Genomic DNA, 21,235 nt, shown 5'->3' on the forward strand with positions numbered 1-21,235 from the left:
ATTTACAGAGCACTAAAACAGCAACAGCGAAACACACATTTTAAAAAGTGCATCTATATAGATACGCATAGTTAACACCCAGTATTTGCACTCTGAGATGCCTAGTGAGGTCTACTTACATAAAAATTAAATAATGCAAACAATGGTGAGAGGAGGAAATTATCAGCAAAGGGTTTGAGAGAACTTTTGTTGCAAATGGCAAAGTCGTATACCACAATTGAGGCATTGGATGATATACATATAAATTATATATATATACACACACACACAATTTGATGAGTTTTGACAAATGCATATATTTGTCAAATGCATATATTTGTCAAAAATAAATGTATCTGTGTGTTTGTCAAAACTCATCAAATCATGCATTTAAAATTGCTGACTTTTATTGTATATAAATTACACTGTAATAAAAACTCATCCCCTAAAACCCAATGATGAACTCTTGTGAATGTTAAAAATGGAAGGAATAAATGGCTACAATTCATGTCTACAAAAATATCATCACCTTTCATTTAGCACATATTGCATACCTACATAGCTCCCATTTTCAATAATTGCTTTATAGGTATTTTTAACGATACTGAGCAGCCATTACTCTTAATCTTCCCTCAATGTACTTTGCCATCAATAGGAATAGTCATTCTTATTCTTAACAATTTTAAGAAGGTTGTATTGATTATAGAGTACTCTATTTTTACTTGATATTCACAAAAGCAGCCATGGGCTATAATCTAGTGGTTCTCAAATTTAGCATGCATTAGCATTACCTGGAGGGCTTGTTAAATACAGATTGCTGAGTACCATCTCCAGAGTTACTAATTCAGTAATTCTGTGTGAACCTCTGGATTTTACATTTTTAGCAAGTTCTCACATATGGTGATGATATTGGCACATGAACTTTATTTTGAGAACCAATATTATGAAGACTATGGAGAATAAAGGTGATCATGGGTTTTTCATGTACGTTCAAGACAGCAATTTGAAGCTATACATGGGGGGCAACACAAAGCACAGAGAAATTATTTTTTAGTCCAAGGATCTCCAGAGTCACTCACCTTATTTGAGAGAGACTGTTAGCCAAAATATATTGTTGTTATTTTAAGTATTTAATTATGTGCCTTTTCCAGGAGTGACTCAACAAAGGAATAAACTTCTTTGCTCAAGAAATACATGTCATTATAATATTAATTTCAACATTTTTTCATACTCTGGATGAAAACTCCACTAACATAAAAACCATGCCTTCTTCTTTAGCTTGGTAATACAACCAGAGTAAGCAATCCTAACTATCAATGGTGAATTACCCTATATATTGATGCTCTTCAGTTTTTCTTACTCAGAATGTTATTGTTCTTTTTCCCCCTTGTGAACTCAATGTTTTCTTTAAAATCAAGGTTAAATTCCTTTTCACTCATAAGAATCTTCATTAGATAACCTTAGTTCAAAACAGATCTTAATTTTTGTAGACAGCACCTTTATTGATAGCATCCCATGTAACATTTGATTATATAATATTGTTATATTTTTGCTTTCTACCAAGTATATGTAATTTCACTTCTGATTGAATCGTAAGCACATCAAGAAGCTTCCGGGTTTTCTATGTCCACTGCCTTCTGAATTAAGTTATCAGTAAGTGCTTGAGTCAGCTTGAGGTAGTGGGAAAAACATAGGCGTTGGTATCAGACGTTGTTGAATGCTGGATGGGCTAATGACCAGTTGAGTAATCTTGGTTAAGTTACTTGTCCCTTTGAACACAGATTTGCATATCTAAAAATAAGATGGGTTTAATTCCTGAAATCCACCCCAACTAGCAGCAATGGAGTACATTAAGGCTTGACAGGGTTGTAGGATTTACTCCAAATGTATATATAAAAAATAAGACTTATATTTCTTGGTATTCCAAATCCCAGCATATTTCTGTATAACACAAAAGTTGAATTAGACAGACAAAGCTAAGCCCAAGCAAATAGAAATATGAGTATTCTTTTCTATGTTAACTGTCTGGTTTTATGGCTGTAAACGTGAAGGAGTGCAGTACCAGGAAGTATGTAGAGTTGGTGTTTCATTTTATACTTGGTAAACAAGGGTAATAATTAGGCTAATATCCCAAACGTTAGCTTAAATAGTATAGCAAAAAATTCTATTATGGGTCTTAAAGTCCAGTAATTATGCTTATATTAGAAATTATTTTTAATGAAATTTGTAAGTAGGAGGCCACCGAGTTAAGAAAAAGACACATGAAATAGAAAACATATTTCAAAACTACATATATGAGGTTTATTTCACATTTTATACCTACTCAGTCATGTGACCTGTTGCTACATTTATGAACTTTCTGAAACCAAGTGACACATATCCACAAAAGATCAGTTACAATATAGACATCTATATTTAAAAGTCCAATGAAAATGGCACACAGTTGGCTTACAGAAATAAAAAAAGTACAATATATTTGAAATAGTAGGTTTTTGGTTTTCAGTTTATGCCTACATCATGGTGTTAGCTGTGGAAATGTTATCAACTATATTGATATCCGATACTATGACCCATGACATTTAGTATTTGTAGCAATAAGAAACACACTTAAATCTATTTCAAAAAGTATGACATGTTAAATTCTTAGGAAAATATCAACTTTACAAAGTATCAAACACCCAGAAGAGTAAACGCATGAATTTCTCAGTCTAGGTTAGAAAAAAAATGTTTTAAGATTTTTATTTAAAAAATTTAAACAAAATTTGTTTAGCATATCTACAAACTTATACCATCATATAAAAGTAAATTTGTTTATTCGGTATGAAACAGAAAAGTGGAACCAGGGTGGCCTGCAGAGATACAGAGGCTGTGAGAGGAGGTTGGCTTAGTCAAATGCCTCTGTCCACACTGACACGGCACTTACCCATCACCCATACCTCCTTCCACCACACGAAGAACCATTTCTGTACTTATAATATAGTTTCTAAAAATAGAACATTGATGCTATAAAAATAAATGTATTAAAAAAGAACACCACGGGTTTAAACGGGAACACAGAATTTGGGGTTTTAAGGCTCTTCCTTGGGGAGGAGCTTCCACTTCACCGAGGAATCAAAATCCTCCTCAAAATCACCCAGCTCCTGCTCCTTGGAGAGCTCCAGGAAAACCTGAAAGGGAGGGAAGAAATAAAGAGAGGAGAATAATGCCATACTGTCTTTGCAGCTCCAAGTGAATACATTATACACATATACCATGGATGATATAGAATCACTAAGAGTGACCCACCTGCTCCAGGGTAGACTGTGAGAGGCTGTACTCCTCTAGGTCAAAGCTCTGTTTAACTGCATAGGGATGAACATGTATTAGTTCACATATTTCATATCTAGAGGTCTCATACACCAGCATATAGTGCAAAGGATATATATTTTTGAAATCTTCAATAAATAGGCTAAGGTAATATTCATTCATGTCTTAAGTACATCATTCAGTTAAGAATACACTAATGCATTTATTTAGGTTTGGGAAAAAAAGTGCTTGGACTATGCTTGTATGTGGTGCAGTTTTTGTGAACTGTATTTAAAGGAGAAAATGGTACTGAGTAAGCTTTCTTTCTTGCCTATGAGCCAGTGGGTTTTGCACATTCAACACAGAAAGAGGTGGAAGCCAGGCACATTTTGAAAAGGCTTGCATCAGAAGGTTATAGAGAAGGATTTGTGAGCTGTTTTAGAGAGCTGGTATCTTCACGGACCTCTATCCAAAAACCATTGCAGCTTCCCCCCATTGGGTTAGAAACTGTTCTTATTGACCAAAATAGACTGGGAGAGGCAGTTAGGGCTCTAACAGGAGCTCGGCAGATTGGAAATATGCCACCAGAAGTTTCAGGTCAGTACTGGGCTTGTTGCCAACCTGGAGAGTGCTGTGAATGACCACATGGCCCAGAAAGTTGGATTGCTCAGATCCATCAGAGCATGAAAAGAAGATGCATTACTGTGACCACAGATGCTCTCAAGGAGAGAATCAGACAATTCCTGATGCTCTAGGAAGTTAGACAATTCCTCTAGAACTAGAAGACCTGAATCTCTTCCTTAGGGCAGGGGATAAGCAAGCAAAGATATATCACTAAGCAGTGACAATGAAAATAGCATAACAAGGGGGTTCTGACTAGCACAGTTCAGAGTAGCAGAGTTAATGAGCTAAAATTGCAAGGAAAACATGAGCCTGTGATGACAGATGCAGGGCAGTTAGTTTTAAAATGTGACAGATGCGAGGAGATTGTTTCAACGACCAGACAGGAGTCAGTTTCTTAATATACAGCCTAAGACAGTAAAATAATATGCTGGTCCATGAAAATTTAATTTTACATATATATGCATAGACGTTTCAAAGAAAAATTTTCTTAAATGCATATATAAATGAGTTTTGACTTAGGTTGTACCAATATATGTGAAAAATACATGACAAAACCCCACAAAGCAAGTGAAAACAATCACTCTCATTATCTCCTGGCACAGACACAGAGAATCCCTCTAGCTCCTTGATTTTGGTCTTACTAAAATTCAATTTGAGACTGTAACTTTAAAATTTAGTGCATTTTGTCACATTTCATTTTTGTCATAAAGATGATTATTTTACAATTCGAAATTATCTTCTTTCCAGGGTCTTATTTCAAAGTCATATTTCTTACCCTTCTCTAATTTGAAGAAAGCTTGGGCTAAAGGTCTCACATCTTCCACTGGCAACTTATAAACCATCAGAGAGGAGTACCTGAGAGGAAAGATCAATGGAACAGAATAGAGTGCCATATTGTTTTGATTTGTGTAGCTTTGTATATGGGTTGTTATTTCTATAAATGAGAGTCAGTTTGGTGTAGGAAAAAAGGGTAAGGTGAGTCGATATTAATCAAAAGGAAGCAGTTCACAAGGAGAACTGGGGGAAGGGAGTGTAATACTCAGACAGTTTAGTGTTGTTGGCCCCTTGGATGGAAGTGAGTAGGGGCTGTCCAGATGATATTTCAAGATTTGCAAAAGTCACCTTCCACCTTATTTTCTAACTGAATACTTGATCTTCAACTTCAGCCTTCAACGAGGAACTTATACTGCATAGTTTCTTAAAGTTCCTCAAATAGGGTGGAAATCTAGATATATTTCCCACAAGTCAAATATCTCTCCTTCTCCTCCATCCTACTCAAATTGCCTACCTAATATAGGATAATGTAATTGAGCCTCTGGTTAGAAGAGCAGGAATTCAACACCAAAAATGTAGGCAACAACAATTTTTAATATTTTGTTTCTCGGATAAATGTTTGTCTTTTCATCATTTGAAAATTAGGAAGATGTACATTTCATTTCATAAGACATCATTACATATGTTTATGGTGCATCATTCTCACCTATTTTGCTTATTCCTTGTGGCTTCATGATGTATTTCTATACAGCCAAGAGCTGGACATTGAATTATAGCATTGCTTTTCCATTTATATTACACTGTAGAAATATATTTTCCCATATTGTTATTATTATGACTTATTTCTCCTTGTTGTTATTTTTCTCACCTAACTCCTAAATTATCTATCATCTGCTATAAATTCTAGGTGTTAAAAATGATCCTAAGGCTACTCTTTAATTTTTTTCTGTCTATGAAAATAAATACATCGGGATGGTGCTGTTACCAGAATTTACATTAAATTGGAAATGTTAATTGATCTGAAATAAAATAATTAGGTTTACCTCTTGGTTCTGCCACTTGTTAACTCCTTATGTGACCTAACCTGTCTCTCGGTTCGTTTCCTCTTAATAAAGATAGTAATCAATTTCAATTACAAAGGTCCCTGTAAAGGTCCCTCACAACCCTTTTTTGAAGTCCACTCACTTTTTGCTGGAATAGTTATGTCTACACTGAAAAATCTCTGTAAGTTTTGGATAGGATAACACAATACCAGGACAGTCCCTGGCACATAGTGGGACCATGACACTTGCTATATCAGCTCTTACGTCTGCTGTCTCTTCTCTGGTTTACTTCCTGCAGAATCCGACAAATAATCCCTTTCTTTTAGGTTTTCCTTTTGAATGACTATGAGTCAGCATAACTGACAAGTAACATTGAACATTTGGTACCATTTCCAGAACAACAACCACATTTACCTTTCCTGCCGAGCAGCCTGGGGGAAAAGCCTCAGGATCTCCGCGTGGAGGGGCTCCACTTGTGCCAGGTTCTTCACCTTCATCTCCAGCAGGTAATCTTTGCCAAATTTGCTTTTCAGGTGTTGGATGGAACCGATACATCTGGAGGTAGGAGGAGGATGAGGTCATATGAGAAAGGAGAAAAAAAAAACATTCAGTATAATGTTTGAGAACCTTGATTTGCTGCTAGCATTGTCTCAAGGTCCCTATTGTTAGACCTGGGCACAGTCATTTCAGCTGTTTTCAGTGATCTCTCCCTGCCCACAGACAACATTTTCCAGCAACGCACCTTGGGCTCAAGTGTGGGTCCAGGACAGGCACTCACCTCAACCTCCCGGACACCATAATGGCCACTCGGTCACACACAGCCTCAGCCTCTGCCATGTAGTGGGTAGTCAGGAGGGCGCCCCTTTCCGTGTTTCTAAAGGTGGCCCGGATGGCCTGCCTATAATGTCAAGAGATGATTTGCAATTTAGGAAATCCTCTAATTAATCAGAAAGAGATAGAGAAAAGAATTTTTAACTGGCATGCATGTGAATAATTAGCAAAAAGAGATTAAGCAAAAGAGGGTTCTTGGTAGGGCAGATAGGATGAGGAAGGGCAAGCTAGGTGAGAGCTGTTAAACTGGAATCATGCATTGGAAGAGGGGTGTTTACAGAACACAACATTCATTACAGGGTTGTATTCAAAAAGAAGCACTAAGCAAGAGAGGCTTGTTTATGAGAAGTCTGTGTGAAGGGGAACAGAATGACATAAAATTTAACAACAGCATCTCACGACCTAGTGAGAAGAAAATAAATGCACAGTAAACGCACACAATGACAATCACCTTTACACCTTAATGAGAACTACTTTTCTCATGCTCAGTACGGAACACTACGTGATTGTGATCCAGAAATGCACCTAAAAGATCAACTGAGCACTTATGAAACTCAAGAGTGAGACCTACGGGCCCTAACAATGGTAATTCTTTCTTCATTAAGAAATGTTTATAAAATATTATCAGGGAAAGATTTTTTTTCAAAGTATTGGTTTTACAAGTGACATTGATAGTTTTTTTTTTTTTCTCCACAAAAAAGTTTAAAGGACAATATTTACAGAAGAAAAATGGTTCACAAACTCCATGCAAGTCATCCACGCTGGCCCTGACCGTGGTAATGTTCCTCACCACATTTGCTGCTGCCCCTCGGGGTCCATCCCGGTCGACGGTTCATCCAGAAGTACCACTGATGGGTTCCCCAGGATGCTCAGGACAAAGCACAGCTGCAACGGGAGGAAGAGCCCATCTGGTTCCCATCTATGGCACTTGCAGAGCAACACCAAGCCCTGCCCGTACCTTTCGCTTTATTCCCTCTGACAAGGTCTTCACAGGAGACTTCAGCTGGTCCTGCAGCTTGAGTGCATCCACTAACCTGAAGGAAACAGGAGAGCTGTACAGTCTTCTTGACAAGGCAGAAGTAGATAAGAGGATAACTCAAGCAAGGGTAGAGGAGCAGAGCTCAAAAACGCAGTTCTGGAAATACATGTGGTGGTGTTGGGGGCAGTACGGGGGAAGGAGGGGTGATATTACTGGCTGACTTGCTCGTCCACAAAAGATAACATTGCCTTTTGAAGAAATAGAAGGACATGTCATTATATCCAAATAGTTGTTCTACGACAGTCCAAATTTTAGTATTTTCTATACATTTTAACAATGAATAATTACTTTTTAAATTTTAAATTTTATTATTATTATTATTTTTGGGGACAAGGTCTGACTCTATCCCCCAGGCTGGAGTGCAGTGGTGCAATCTTGGCTCACTGTAGCCTCTGCCTCCTGGCTCAAGCCATACTCCCACCTCAGTCTCCCAAGTAGCTGGGACCACAGGTGCACACCACCATGCCCGGCTAATTTTTGTTTTTGTTTTTTTAAGAGATGAGGTTTCACCAAGTTGCCTAGGCTGGTCTGAAACTCATGAGCTCAAGCAATCCACCTGCCTTGGTCTCCCAAAGTGCTGGGATTAGAGGCATGAGCCACTGCGCCCAGCCTTTTTAAATGTTCTTATTTAATATGAGAAAGAAACTTAACACTTTGACATCCAGGAAAGGAGTTTCTAGTTGTAAATCTACCCAGCGTGACCTGGGTCAGCATTCAGAGTCTCCCATCCTGAATTTCCTGTGAGGGTCATCACTCCCAACCTTTCCCTCCACCCTCCCTTGGGTATAGAACAGATGTGGCTCCTCTGTGTACCGTGTGATGGCAACCTCGGCATCCCCTTTCCTCAGCCCTTTCACGGCGGCGTACACCTCCAGGTGCTGCCTCACTGTCAGGTTGGGCCACAGTGCGTTCTCCTGAGGGCAGTACCCCAGGAACTCCAGGGCATCCCCTCCACTGCTCCCTTTCAGTAGCACCTGCAGATGAAAGTTCCCTCTCAGAACCTACATTATGCACTACTTCTTTGATTATATCCATGACATCTTTCTCTTCACAAACCTAGAAAAACTAGAGGAACTCTAGGACCTCATTGGATTTAATAATCTGTAATCATTTTGCATTGGAGAAAGGCTGTCAGAGAGCAAATACATGAAAATAAGTGTGTCCACAGCCAACAATCCAATCTCAGCTGAAAAATCCAATATCCCATAAATGTGGTACCTGTCCATCCTGGCCAACAGTTGATATCAATTTTTTAAAATCACTGTCAAAATGAAACATTGAGTTACTATTTAACTTCACTCATGGATCAACATCTTTTGAGTACCTCCTATGTAACGAGTGCTATGTTGCCTGTGGGTACAGTGGAGGGTGGAATAACTAGTGCCTCTGTTATCAGGAGTTTTCATTCTACTGAATGAATCAGGCAATAAACAAGTAGAAAAATCAATACACAGAGTAAAGACAGATCAAAAGTTGTGCTGTTGTGGAAATTCAGGAGGCTGGGGTAGAGAATAACTGGGGAAGTGACAGTAGGTAGGGTAATTAGAAAGAGCCTGTCTGCTGAGGGGCCATTTCAACAAAGAGGAGAAGATGCTAGTCATGGAAAAAAGGCAAAAGGCAAGGAATTTGGGGCAGAGCAAAAAGCAAGACCAAAGCCCTGTGCAGGGATGAAGCTTGATGTGGAAGCTTGACGGGGAGGACAAAGATGAGGCAGGAGGGACAGGGAAGCCAGCTCCTGCAGCTACCCACAAGACAAGGAGGGTTGTGTCTTTCCAGCCATAGAGCAGCAAGTGGTCACTGAAAGTATTTAATCAGAAGAATGCATGGATTAAGACAAACTCACACTGGCTGATCCAATTAAGCTCATGTTGTGACACTCAAATGGCTGGCTTTCTAGTTCAGATCAGACTTACCTTTTAAAGGATTTCATTCCAATGTATTAATGAGCAGTTATCTCCTTTCCTCCCATGCTTAATGAGGAATAAAATACCGACTTAGAGCCCAGGTGGTGACTGAGTTGGAGGGTGTCCATGATTGAAGTTAAGGGCTAAGTTAGAATGGCCAAGCCACCAGCAGAGAGGCATCTTCATGAACATCTGCTCTCACCGTGGCTACAGAGGGATTGTAAATGTCCGTTTTCTCTTCTTTCTTTAGTGGGATATTTGTCAATAGCATTCCAAGCTGTCTTTTCCTTTCTTGCCTTGACTACTAGCCCCTTTCCCATGGTGGTACAGTTCCACAGGTACCTGCCTTATATTCTGTTCTGTACTTCCTGTGGACATTCTTTGTAAAAGAGTTCTTAAGGTTTTCTATTTTCTGCCATAGAATTTGGGAGAAAATGTTTTATTTCTACCACATGATGTCTCTCTTAGATAAACCTGAGTTCTTTTTCTGTTTGCCTAGCCACCTTATACAACTAAATTGCAAGTACAATTAAAGTCAATTTCACCTCCTTGTATCTCATTTTTGATATATTTCTTGAAAACACTCACAAGAAACAGTTGCATTTGCACAAAAATGTATGTTCCAATAACTAAGCACTTTGTGAAGGACAACTGTCTAATACAGGTTTTTTTTTTTTTTTTTTTTTAAAGTTTTACTAAAGAGTAAATATTACATACTGGAAAGACAATGCTCACTAAAAGTGCAAATCCATGTGACTGATGGCAGTATAAATAGGATTTTATGAATTCTGGCATTAATTTCATCTCTGATGCTGGACATTCTCTCTTAATGCCTTTAATAATTACCCCTTGAAGGTGGCCACAGCCTGTCTGCAGCCGCTGCTGTGAAGATGCCATCTGCAGCAAGGGAGACGTCTTAATGCCTTTAATAATTACTCCTTGATGGCAGTGGCAGCCTGTCTGGAGCAGCCACAGCGAAGATGCTGGCTGTAGCAGGGGAGGTGTGACTGGGGCTGTGTACTCCAGTGGGCTGGTGGGGGCCAGAAACAGGTGGGAGCCTTGCCCTTTACTGAATTGGGGCATCCTTTACTGAATCTCAGGGGCTGGTGCATGCTCCAATTTTGGAGCAAAGTTGTGGCTGAGCCCAGGTGCTGTTGCAACCCTGCTTGGTGTGTACACACCCAGGGTGGCACCAATATGCCAGCCTCCTGCCACCTCAGCCCCCTCTGGACTTTAGGCCCTGACAAGTGTGAGAGGGAGGCCAGGGGGGTGCTGAGGGCAGCTTGGCACAGACCTGCAGGTGCCCCTCAGCACAAACAGCCTGGATGCTATAGATGGCATGTTGATGGCAGGAGGCACACAGGCTCCTGGGTAGAAAGGGGTGGTTCTCTGGTCAAACCCCACCTTCAAGACAAGGAAGGCCTGAAGTCTGGGGGCCAGGCTGCCAGTTCTAGGTGGAGTCTGTGGCCCAGAGTGAGAACTTATGGTGCTTTTTCCAGGCCTGCCCAAGGCTACTCATGGACCAGCTGGCACATACTTCCTCATTTCTGAGCCCATAAAAATCCCGGACTCAGCCAGATTCACACAGACATAGGGACTACCAGCTGCAGAAAGGTGCTACCCACTTTGGGTCTCCTCTCTAGTAAGGGCTGGACACTCATCAAGACGACCTACCTGCAAATAGGAGACCCACTTTGGGTCTCCTGAGAGCTATTCTGTCACTCAGTGAAGCTCCTCACCTCCAGTTGTCCATATACTTCATTCTTCCTGGACATGGGACAAGAACTCAGGACCTGCCAAATGGTGGGACTGAAAGAGCTGTAACACAAACAGGGCTGAAACACGCCCCCTGCTTGCCATGTTGTGGGCAATGAGGAGAGAAGAGCTGCAGCCCTTCAGGGATCCCAGGCTTAGGGGCTCCCCGAGCCAGGGCTGTGACACCATCTTTAGGACTCTGTGGTTCCTGGCACTTTCAAGCTTCTGGGTGCCACCACGTTTTTTGGTGCCTGCAGTGGAAGCTGCTTGCAGTATGCCTGGTCCAGCCACAGCCTTACATGGAGGTGGTGCCTGTGCCTGTGCCTGGAGCTGCCTGCCCTGCCACAACCAGCATGCCTAGCTGTGTGCAGCAACCAGACCCCATGCTTGCTCACACACCCATCACCACTCTATGCCTGGCTCACTCTTGGCAGGCTTGGGATCCAGGCTGGTTGCATGAACAGAGTGCCACCTGCTGAGCTGAGTGGGCAGAAAGAATGCAGTGGGTCTGAGCCAAACTTGGGCAAAGGCACCACCAGCTCCAGAGGTTTTGACTGGAAAAGCGACACCCTAAGGATTCTGTGACACCCTTTCAGTGCTTAACTTTTATGTGCATTTACGTGATAATTCATGAATTTATTCTCCTGTGTATTCATTAATCACTTCAGTTATCTAATGATTAAGTGATATTCGTTGTTTTTAAGGTCATCAAATCTTATAAATCTATTTCACCATTAAATAACATATTTTCCACATAATTCACCTACCTGTCCAGCAGTTGGTTTTGTGTCTCCAGTTATCACCTTAATGGATGTGCTTTTACCAGCTCCATTGTGTCCTAATAATCCTAAAACTTCACCTGAAAAAAAGGTTATACTTAATATTAATCTATTTTAATGGTAACATTAAGAGTAAAACACGGTTGAAGTCTCACAATGTGACAAGCATTTGCTATTAGTTGTCATTTAATTGTCACAACCACCCTGAGAAGTTATTATAGCGCCTTCTTATGCTGTTGGGGCAGAAGCTCTCAATGATGGGGTTACCTGTGCAAAGTCACACTGATGGGAAGTGGCAAAACCACTCTTGGAAGCCAGGTGCGCCATATTCTGTCTCCTGTGATCCTAACTTTGGTGCAATATTGGCACAAACTGAGGTCATCTAACACTTGCTGGCCAAGCCTTCAGAGTGTGCTAGTACATCTTGTCAGTTCTCTTGTGAAAAACAATGAACATTAGGAAATCGATTGTGTTCATTTAATAAAAATGTTATGACTTCAAAAGTTCATCTTATTAGAGAACTTATGGTTTCATTGTAGATGTGACTAGGCTCCTCTTCATGAGGTGAGTTAATTTAAGTTAGAAATGAAACATGTAAAGGAGGCTATCATTGTCACTCTCCTCTGGGTCTGCATGTGAACCAAGAGGTGGTATCCAGAATAATGCTCATTAGGAATCAGGAAGCTCTAAGGAGGGCTCTGAGCCAGCAGTGGAAGATCCCCATGGCCAACCTTTTCTAACACAGAAGGAGACATTTCTTGTGGCTATCTTATTCTTCCTCTTGGAAAAACAGCCTTTCCGCTTCCCCACATACTCCTTGCGTAGACAGCTGGCAATGATGACTGGCTTCTGTAAATGACAAGAAGTTATGTCAGACCTTAATTCTCTCCATTAGCTTTGAAACAAAATTCCATCTTCTCATTAGTTGGACCCTTTGTTGCCCCAGTCACGCATCAAAGAAGACCTTCTATTTGGTGACATGCTTCTTGGCCATGTCCCTAGCCTAACACTTGGTTTTGGAGAGGAGAGACTATCATTTTCCTCTCCTACAAGGCCATTTTTTTTAGGAGCACATTATTTTATACAGCTTGCCTGTCCTTTCAGAACAAACAGGGGCCATGAGACTTAGAGAAGCACTGATTATCCTCAAACAACAAAACAAATGCTGTGGGCTGGACCTGACCCTGAATTTGTACTGTGCACTTTCTCCAACAAGCAATGATGTTTGTTGCTTAGCTCAGTTTCTGAAATTCTTTGTTGGCTTTAATAATTTCTATTGCACTCTATTTTTAATTTATTCTAAGAAGAACAAAAGAGTTAATGTGACTTTTAGTCTGCTCATTTAATTGTAAAAATGATGACTACCTACTAAAATAGTGATCCTCATTTGTAAGGAATAGAGAAACTCAAAATCATTAAGAGAATTAGACTGGTAGACTGACTAGTGAAAAAACCTTTGTGTAATGTTTTACCTCATCAAAATTAGTAGAATTCAAGGCATTTGCTGTTCTCACTCTTTCCATCTGAACATCTTCATCTTCTCCTTCTGGTTCTTCTGGATTTTGACGCACATCACTGCTTCTTGGAGAAATTCTAGAGTCAAAACCATCCATTTATAATTGATTTCTGGCTTTCATTTTTGTGTCAAAAGTTGCATTCTTTAAAGCTTATGTTTGAGCAGTATGAGCAATTAACAAACCATCATAATCTCCCTTCACAACTCCCATCCCCTTACAACCTCCTTGCTTATCTTATCTATAGAAATATGTTTTTTCAGTATCACTTTTAACTTGAAACCTAATAGCTGGCAAAGAATTTTTATATCATAACTCAATGGAGTAATTTTTCTGGGAACCGTAGCTTTGACACCAACATGTTGACATCATTATGTTTTCATGGGGAAAATGGGCCAGAATATTTGTAATCAGGAGTTTCTAGCAAAATACAAGTTAGATGCTTGATCCCTCATTTCTTTGGAATATGTGGCATATTGACCTTTCCTCTCCATTCTAAGTCTGATCATAGCCAGGATATACTCATTCTAGTCTCTCTTCCCTTAAGTGCCTCCTTCATACTGATCTCAGAAGATTAAAGGTCTGCTCTCATCTTGGCAGTCTCCCATCCAACTTTCTGTAATAGCGAAAGATGAAACTGATGTGGAACGGGAGACACAGAGAGAGTAAGATGCTTATGGTTGCTCTTCTTTGTATGGTGCCAAAAATAGTCTCAGTTTTTAAGTCCCATTAATAACCGAACCGGTCTGTCATCCACCGGCTGGGATGCTCACTACCAGGAAAAGAACACAGCTATTGCTGTCCTTGGCCAGTGGATCATTCTGTTCCTTCCTCCTGGATGGACAGCATTTCTCCCACTGGCATTATACTGTTTGCTAGGTGGGACCGGCCACATTTAACTTTCCCCAGTGCTCCACTGTGGACAGTGGCAGACAGAGCCTTAATACTCCATGTTTCAAGTCTGTTTCTTCCATTAGATCATAACCTTCTTGGGTTTAGGTATCTGGATCTGCATTATTTGTATGCGTCCATGGTTCCTACTCCAGCCTATCCTAGCACATGGCACCTCTTTGTTAATGAATTGATTCATGCATGAAAAATATTTTACGATATTGATCAACAAAATAAAAATCTGATTTTTTTCCAACCTAAAGAAAGGATCCTTTCTCATTGATTTCTTTCCAAACTTCCATTCCAGACATCGAAGAATAAAAAGAAAAATGACAAAATGAAGGAAAGGCTAGGAATAAAGAGAGACACATGATTAGAAACATAAAAAGATAATTGTTCAATATCAGAGATGTGCTATAAATAACTGAACTTCTACAAAAATGCATTCAGTGAAATAATTACAAATTTCTAATAACCTATCTAGCAAATTATGAAACTATCAAGTTCATTTTCAATCTTTTTTATAGAAACATAGGAAACAACTATACTTATGTGATATCATTACTTTCTCATCTTCTCTAACAGTTGTACAGTGTCCTTAAAATTTGGGAGGCACATTAGCTAGCCAGTTGATCTTTGTAAAAATAATTCTTCCAGATTTTACAAGCATTATATCTCCTTGGGCTATAGATATCTGTATCTTTACCTTAATAAAAATGTTTCACAGTGTGTACAGGAATGAAAATTATTAAAATTAGTAAAAAGCGATAATTTTTAAAGAAGAGTGTGTTCTTACAATTAGGAATACCAGAAATGGCTGTACATCCATTCGTTCTTCAGACAAGAGAGAAGAAAAGAGAAGCTGCAAAAGAAAAGACAATTGCTAAACTGGGAGATTTTTGTTTCCTGAAATTTGTCCACATATATGTGAATTGGCCCTAAACAGACCTGCTAACATTTGACCATGAATATCACGTTAAGTGCCCTTTCTAAAGTGTAAAGCAAGGGGCTATCTTCTTTCCTCCCAAGGTCTATGAACTTTCGTTTGAAGCAATAGGATTTATCAATTACTAATCACATGGCAAGAGAATCCTGGAGATCCGTGCTAGCCTCCCCAAACAGTGAGAGACAGTGTTCATTCTTCTCACACAGAACTTCACACACCTTCCCGTGCCTATTGTTTCTCTTTGTGAGGCCGCCTTCTCTACCTTTCCCCTTCCCATAGATACTTCTTCACTCATGTACTGTAACTTCCTTCCTTTTGCAGAAGTATAGGTATCAGTCAGCCAGAAAAAAAGACTTTGCTTATATTGGGTGCTTCCTTAGAACTCTGAAATCCCAAAGATTAGGGACATTTCATTGGTTCCTTCTAAAGCCAAGCATATCAAGGAGGAAATAAGTCCCCACATGAGTGTAAGGACTACTCTATTTCCCACCACCCCTTAAACCCTTCCTCCCCATATATTAAGCATGACCAGATTTTCCATTACCAGTCAGCTGGAACATATTGTTTTATCTGGGAGAAAATCAATTGTATTCCATGAGGTAGAAATGTTTGAACCCCATGCACTTTAAACATGTTGTAGTAGACCTTCAACACTGGGCAAAGTTTCACAGTTGGTCATCAGTTTCAGGGGACTGGAACAGACTGTGTCATTACTTACATGAGAAGATAAGAACAAACAGCCAATCATTGTGGCAGGTGGTATTAAAAAAGTGAAGATAAATGGAATATCACTTTCAAAGACAATGAACGCAAATCCAGCCACAGAGAATACAGTGATCTAAAAAAAAGCAAATATGAAGGTTAATCACCCTGAATTTCAATGTAAGTTCCAAATCGAGAGGCTCATCTTGAAGATATTAGTAATTTCAACTTCAGTCTCGCTAACCAAGCTGAAATCAGTATATCTCCATTAACAGTTTATTTTAGTGACTTAGCCAAATTCATTTGACCTAGAATTTCACAAATGAGATATCACTTGATAAATCTAGGATGCGATATGTAGAATTTCTTTCTGTTTTTTGTTTGTTTGTTTTATTTTTTGTGATGGAGTCTTGCTCTGTTGCCCAGGTAGAAGTGCAGTAGTGTGATCATGGCTCACTGCAGCTTCAAACTCCTGGGCTCAAGTGATCGTCCTCCCTCAGACTCCCGGATAGCTGGTACTACAGGTGCATGCCAACACACCCAGCTAATATTTTTGTATTTTTAGTAGAGATGGGGTTTCACCATGTTGCTCAGGCTGGTCTGGAACTCTTGGGCTCAACTGATCCACTGACCTAGGCCTTCCAAAGTGCTAGGGTTACAGGTATAAGACACACCCAGCACCCACACATATAATATTTTAATTAAAGTAGATAAACTTTAAAAAATAAAAGTAGATGAGCAAAAATCTAAGAAAAAAATTGAAATTGATATCTAACAGGAATAAAACAACAAAAATAAAAGGTAAGACTTTGGTAACTATACCAATGGAGAAATAAAAGTATTTAACAACATGGAATGGCTTAAGCAGAAGTACTAAAATAGAAAATTTAGGGATAACAGGAAGTGATAGGTACACTGGAAGCCCTCATATTTTACCTTCTAATACACTGCAATGACTACTTAAAAGTTTTTGTACTTCTAATTTCTCTGCGTGCAAACCATCACCTTTATGGCTATCAAAGTATTCTTCCTGCAAGTTTATCTCTAATCCTATTTGTGTTCTGCACTATGAGCTTTTAAATTCTTCAGCACATCATTTAAGGGCAGCCAAGATTTTATTTTTTGCCATAACCAGGACCATGGCCATTGTGCACCTTGTTTTTTGTCTATATTTAGGCGAGATTATTACCAGTTCCTAGGATCAGCATGGGCATTTCCTCTGCTGGGTTTCTGTTCATTATTTCTATTTGTGCCTCATACTTCTCTCGGCTGAAATTTTACTCTTTTTCAGATTTCACCTTTTAAACAAAATCTCTACTTTCATTTTCATAAATGAATCTCTGTTTTTCATGGACCTCTTTATTATTCAGTTGTATAATAGACTCTTAAGATGGAAGATAACTCATGACTGTTTTAATAAGTGGCTGCTTACTCATCTGTTTATCTTCTGGGAGCTCTTTCAGGATTGAAACTGTCCATTTAATCTCTTTCCTCCCATTATCAGTCTTAACTTGGACACACTGCAGAAGTCAACAATTATTTATTGAATTAATAATTTACTTTTTGGCATCCTGAAATCATGGGAAATTAGAATAGATACTCTTAAATTATACACATTTTTCCTCCGAATTTAGACAAAAGAAGGGAGGCTTTATGGAATTAATTCTCATTAGGGTGTTTGGTGAAGCAATTTCTAGTTTTAACCATGCCAATAACTGAATTTGTACTCTTGTGTTTATTATTGACCATAATATTATCATCCTACAGAGGGCAAAATTTAAAGGATTAGCTCAGAATTGTATATTAAATATATATAGTATACATCCACAATAAACATACTTACGATATAGAAACAAAACGACCAAATGCCACTATTTTTTCTCCCCTTGTGAAAGATGAAGGAGATCACGTATGTCATGAAGATAAGGGAAAAGGAATAACCGACAGCGCATGGGATCTAAAATCAATAGGAATGTGAAGCTTAGTTAAATACAAATGCAATCAAGGAAAACATTTGGGATTCAAAACATTGTCATAGCCCAGAATTTTATAGTTCTTTAATTTATGACCATGTAAATATTGATAGAAATATTTCAAAATTTCAAATTAAATCACACTGTTTTTTTGTGTATTGTCACTTACTTGAATATTGTCACTTACTTGAATAATATGAATTATTGTAAGTAGCATGTCTTCGACGTTTGAAATGTAGCTCATTAAATATATAAAAACGAAGACCAAGAAGTACAGGGAAACATCCACCAGCGCCTGTCCAAACCAGTAAGCAGAAGGGGAGAGTCCCGAAATCCGTAGCTGGGACCGAGCTCTGTTCTAATTAGCAGACAGCAAAGATACAAAGTTTGTGGCTTAAGAAAATGTGGATTATGCAAGGAACTATTCAAGCAAAATCTTTATTTGTAACAATTCTAGATTATGTCTACAAATGTAATCTGGACTAAGGGATGTGGATAGTTACAAACATAAATAACCAGTCTGCTGCCTTAATGAACTACACTGATGTTCATCACACACCTGGTAGAAATATGTAAAAGAAGACCTTAGAATAATCAAAGCATTGAACACTGCAGCAAACAAAGTAGTGATTTAATGCCTTACAGGGGGATAGGGGTGAATGGGATGGACAGTTTATTCCCTTAAACAACTACATTCTCATCACAGTGATTTCTCTCTCTCTTTTCTCTCCTTCACACACACACACAGACACATACACACACACACACACATAATTGCTTTATCCTTTAATTGGAATAAAACAAATTGGGTTGTTCTGCCATAGTCCACATTCAAATATTTATCACTCATTCAAATATTTATGTGTATCTACATAAATATAAATACATTTATAAATGTAAATGTATTTTACATTATTTGTCATTCTCTAAATAAACATACTAAATTACATATTTTAAAACTACTTATGAAGTGATGTGGTTTTCAGTATAATCAATAGGTTTATACATGAAACTATTCTAACAGTTGTGAATTTTTTTCTTTTAAAAAATACTTAAATTGATTTGTTGATAGGCTTTGATGAGCTAAATGATGCTCCTGCCTGAGACATAATTTGACCTAAAGATTCATATCAGAGCCTGCCTACATCAGACACAAGTCTATGCAGGTAGTTGAACTGGTAAAGAATTGATGATTGACTCAACACATGAGTGGAGGCAAGAGAAGAATTAAAGATGATTTTGGGATCTTTAGGAAATGACTGAGCACGTGGTGCTGCTATTTATGGAGAAAGTAGTGAGGTGGGGGAATACATTCAAGTATCTCTACATTCCGTTCTGTTTTGGAAGCATGAAACTTGAGACATCTGTGTTGCCTACAGTGGAAATGCTGAGAACAGAGTTTGTATCAACATTGGAGGTCAAATTAGATACAATTAGAGATCTGGGGTAGAGTCAGATCTGGGAGTGACCAGCTGGTAGAGGGGATTCGAAGCCATAAAGCTAGATGGGTTTGTCTAAGACAGAATGGCATCTAACATGAGAAGACAGCCAAGGGCCAATATCTGAGGATTTCCGAAATTAAGAGATTACATATAGGAATGAGAATCTCCAAAGAAGACAAACAACGGACAGTCTTAGGATAAACATGGTGAAACTACGGCATCACAGAAGCCAAAGAAAGAGTTCATGTGTCCTATGGAGGAAGTTTTAAAGCTTGGATTAACACCAGAATGACTTATAGTTATATCGTACTAGTGAATAGAATTTCTTGAGATTTCTGCGTGTTCCACATGAAAAGGGAACATTATATAAATCGTATGCTCTTTTTGTGGGCACTAGAGAGACAGAGAAAACGAAACAGACGAAGATGACACAGTGAAGATGCTTACACAAGTTTTCATAGATTTTTCTCATGAAGTCACAAAAATGGGAGTTGGCCTGGGTTGATTAATCATATAAATTCATCGCCTATGATTGCCACTCAAAATCTAGCTCCACTGCAGAACTACTGAATCAGAATCATCTTTTAAACAAGATGCTCAGGTAATTTGTGAACGCATTATAGATTCATTTGGATTAATGAGTGTCTGTAAATAAACATTTGTAAGTTGTCAGTTCAATATTGAAATTTTCTCTTATCTTTTCAAGTTCTCATATTTCCAAAAATATCATTTCCTTTTATTTCAACAATCTTTTTTTAATTTTGGGGGGTGTAATTCTCAAACAAGAAAAAGTACCCATATTAAGTACATAGTTGAATGAGGTCTGATGAATGCATATGTTTCTGTACCACCATCATAGTTAAGGTGTAGAAGAACCCCTGAAGTTTCCCATGATCCTTTGCAGTCAATAGCCTTTACCACTGGTTACAGGTGACCCCCCATACCCCGAGCCTGCCTTCTGTCACTACAGATTAATTTTACCTTTCTAAGGATTTTATATAAAGTGAATCATCCTAATTAAAAGTACCTAATTATTTGTGGTTATCGTTCCCTCAGTGTAATGGTTCTGAGACTCACCTGTGTTGGTGCATTTATTAGTTGTTCCTTCTGTTATACTGCTGAATAGTATTCCATTGTATGGCTATATTAGAATTTGTTTGTCAGTTCACTGCTTGGGGGACACTTGGGTATTTTCGAGTTGTTGGCTGTTATGACTAATGCTGTTCAGAACGTTAATGCTCAAGTGTTTATGTGGAAAGATGTTTTCTCTTTTTTTGAGTAAATACTTAGGAGAAGAATTGCTAGGTCATAAGAATAAGTATATTTTTAACTTTATAAGAAACAGCCAAATTATTTTGCAAAGTGATTGTACAATTTACAATCCCACCCACAGTGCATGAGAGGTCCGGTTTCTCCACATCTTCATAAACTCTTGATATTGTTGGTCATTCTAACATTATTAGTTTTATTGAGTGTGTAGAGCTATCTCATTGAGGCTATTTTCCTGATTACTCATGACATTAACCATCTTTTTATGGGAGTATTTTCCATCTGTACATCTTCTTTGATAAAGTATATACACAAATACTTTGTCCATTTAAAAAATCAGGCTATCCTCTATTACAGGGGAATGAGAGTTCTTTACATATTCTTGATACAAATCTTTGTCACATATATAAGTATTGTGAATATTTTCTCCCAGCCTGTGGTTTGCCTTTTATTTTATTTTATTTTTAAATTAGTTAATTAATTTA

The 21,235-nt window shown here is 38.6% G+C and overlaps 1 protein-coding gene across 1 annotated transcript in view; it reads right to left on the reverse strand.

The window, feature by feature from the left end:
- Positions 1–2,257: 2,257 nt before the first annotated feature.
- The window catches only part of ABCA8 (ATP-binding cassette, sub-family A (ABC1), member 8), an 80,035-nt gene continuing 61,057 nt past the window's right edge, over positions 2,258–21,235 (reverse strand). The window contains 16 exon segments of the mRNA XM_011979591.1: positions 2,258–3,146; positions 3,265–3,320; positions 4,664–4,743; positions 6,120–6,260; positions 6,484–6,603; positions 7,327–7,421; positions 7,495–7,570; positions 8,389–8,549; positions 12,002–12,093; positions 12,745–12,862; positions 13,486–13,606; positions 14,676–14,767; positions 15,215–15,280; positions 16,083–16,202; positions 17,910–18,023; positions 18,227–18,397. Coding sequence (XP_011834981.1) covers positions 3,048–3,146; positions 3,265–3,320; positions 4,664–4,743; positions 6,120–6,260; positions 6,484–6,603; positions 7,327–7,421; positions 7,495–7,570; positions 8,389–8,549; positions 12,002–12,093; positions 12,745–12,862; positions 13,486–13,606; positions 14,676–14,767; positions 15,215–15,280; positions 16,083–16,202; positions 17,910–18,023; positions 18,227–18,397 — 1,722 coding nt within the window. The 3' untranslated portion in view covers positions 2,258–3,047.

Source organism: Mandrillus leucophaeus, unplaced genomic scaffold (assembly GCF_000951045.1).
Source record: "Mandrillus leucophaeus isolate KB7577 unplaced genomic scaffold, Mleu.le_1.0 Scaffold1, whole genome shotgun sequence".
In the NCBI taxonomy this organism is placed as follows: Eukaryota; Metazoa; Chordata; class Mammalia; order Primates; family Cercopithecidae; genus Mandrillus; species Mandrillus leucophaeus.